Raw genomic sequence first — 2,473 nt, 5'->3', positions numbered from 1 at the left:
CAAATGGGTGGCTCAAACAGAAGTACACCTTAGAGCAATTTCTTAGACAAGGCATTGGAAACCAAAAGAACTTAAATTAACAATAAACAGTACAAGTACAGAGATTACAATCTACTAACATAATATGGTGGAAGCGGGAGCCCTTTACACGTGTCACAATCTGTGTCCGAAGGCTAAAATCCAAAACAAAAACAAGCCCCTTTGCATTTGATAAAGAGGGAGAGAGGGGGAGAGAGAGAGGGAGCCAGCCATACTAGTAATAATAAGAAGACACAAGTATAATAATAACAGCAAAAGCACAATATATAAGATTACAATAATTATATAAGACACAGATTAAAACCCTCAAAATAATTAGAGTAGATCTTGGATGTTTCTCTCGATGTGGAACGCGTAGTCTTCATTGTTGGGGTTGTTCCAAGCAGCTCCGGGGTACGAAATCGACTTAATGAGTGGGTCAGAAAGCACAGTATCCAAAAACTCTTTGGCTCCGGCATGCTGCAGGAGGTCCCTTGGAGGATTCCTCACATACTGCTCGGCCTGCTCTTTCAAAAACTTATACCAAACAACCACAATGGGCGTCCCCATTCGCTGGAAAATACGCACCTCCTTCACGGGCCACTTCTTCTTGATGGAGCGATCGCTGAGCACAAACAGACCCAGCCGGGCACTCCGGGCAGCTGCAACCAGTTGTTCGGAGCCTGTCATCCCCATTCGATTCCCCGGAACCAGTGACTCTTCGTCCAGAAAACAGCGGTATTGCTGCCCCAACACTCCCCACAAAACACGAATAAACTGCTTGTCCTCCCCAGCATGGCTCAAGAAGATGTCGAAACTAGCACTATCAAAAGCGAGCAGCACTTGAGCCTTCACTATGCTTGCAACGCGCTTAAATTCCAAGCTGCGATGCCTCATGTCAATGCCCATATTGCTTACAAGCTTATTTAGAATCCCTGCCTCATCCCAACCGGGCGCCTGGGCCTGGTGTCTCACCTGCGGTACTGATATAAGACCGAAGATGGCAATTGTGAGCCTGGAGTCGTTGGCCGTATCCAGTAACCGGCCTGCGGCAGTGATGGCGGCGGAGTGGGGCACTATGTAAGCAGGTGAGATGTAGAGAAGAATGGTGGTTGCCTCACGCTCGTTGTCGGTGCAGAAGAGACCCTCCGCATGCAGTGCGCTTCTGAGGCGTGTGACGTCGTGCAGAGCCTCAGCATGACAGCTGATGAATACTGACATTTTGATTATACTAAAAAATTAGCAGCCTAGGCAGTAATTAAGGCAGTCGAGGCAGGCCCGAGCAGAGAGTTGTAGCCAGGACTGATCGGGACTTGCTAGAGTACTGGGAAGAACTCAGATTTAATGAGGAAAGCGGTAATCGAAGAAGCGCGAACGATGAAACTGAAAGGGGCCTCAATTATAGCCCTGCCTCGCCATCGCATAGGTCAGCATATACAGAGAGAGAGACCCGCCATAGCAATATAGGTCAACACATAGAGAGAGAGAGAGAGACAGAGAGAGAGCGACGAGCACGTTTTTAATTTATTTCATATACAAATATGAGTTTTTTAATCGCTGCCCGATTCAAGGGTCAAGCACATCCTGAGTGCCACCATATCATATCAATGTCCAAGCTGTCATTGAATGATTGTAAAGGCCAGTTTGGACAGTGAGAGATAATGAACGTATGCAGGACACGAGGGCATGAGCAGATCCAGCTAAAGAGAGCTTAGACTCTTAGGGCCACGTCTCACCATGTGCTTGTGGGGACTGCAGGGGCTGGCTGAGATTTCGTTGGCTGCGTGCATGACCTCTTCCGCATACGGTGGCATTCAGCATGGAGCTTTTTTTGCTCAAAATACTTGAAGCAACTAGTCAAAAGAGAAAATAACCTGCTGGACAAGAAGATCGCGCTCGAAAAAGTAAGGAGCCCACAGGCTCAATGCTCTCGAGTCTCTATGCACTGTAAGTGCAGCGTGAGACGGGGCTGTTAAACTATAGTCTGAAGACCACCGTCCACGGAAGAGAGCTATCTCGGAAACTGCATCGAGTTGCCTTTGCGCACTACCATTCATCGAACTAGGCGAAAAATTGTTTGTTAAAAGATGAAGGCTAGCTTCTTCTGAGTCTCCTAAAGCCGTAAGAAGTCTCTTACCCCTGGACATTGCGGCCAAGCACTATGTCAGATGTCTAGCACTTTCGTCAGTATCAAAACATGATGAGTCAGTGACGCAACCACATTCACAATGGGTATGTTCACATAGACCTCTGGTTCATAGTCAGTTCGCAATCTACTAACATAATATGGCAGAAGGGAGAGTCTTTTACATGTGTCGCAATCTACGACCTGAAGGCTAAAGTCCAAAACAAAAACAAGCCCCTTTGCACGCGATAAAGAGGGAGAGAGGAGGAGAGAGAGAGGCCGCCGAAAGCTGCCGGCCGTACTAGTTCTAAAGAAACTCGCCGTGGTCAC

The 2,473-nt window shown here is 47.6% G+C and overlaps 1 protein-coding gene across 1 annotated transcript; it reads right to left on the bottom strand.

The window, feature by feature from the left end:
• Positions 1-354: 354 nt before the first annotated feature.
• On the bottom strand, positions 355-1,239 carry LOC147425028 (uncharacterized). Its single transcript, XM_086500699.1, has one exon. The coding sequence runs from the start codon at positions 1,237-1,239 to the stop codon at positions 355-357; it is 885 nt and encodes a 294-aa protein (XP_086356825.1).
• Between the last annotated feature and the right edge of the window lie 1,234 nt (positions 1,240-2,473).

Source organism: Adiantum capillus-veneris, chromosome 25 (assembly GCF_014529385.1).
Source record: "Adiantum capillus-veneris isolate H3 chromosome 25, ASM1452938v2, whole genome shotgun sequence".
Taxonomy (NCBI): domain Eukaryota; kingdom Viridiplantae; phylum Streptophyta; class Polypodiopsida; order Polypodiales; family Pteridaceae; genus Adiantum; species Adiantum capillus-veneris.
This window is presented reverse-complemented; position numbering and strand designations above follow the sequence as displayed.

Excerpts from the sequence above, each read along its gene's own strand:
- LOC147425028 (XM_086500699.1), bottom strand. The coding sequence starts at position 1,239 with ATGTCAGTATTCATCAGCTGTCATGCTGAGGCTCTGCACGACGTCACA.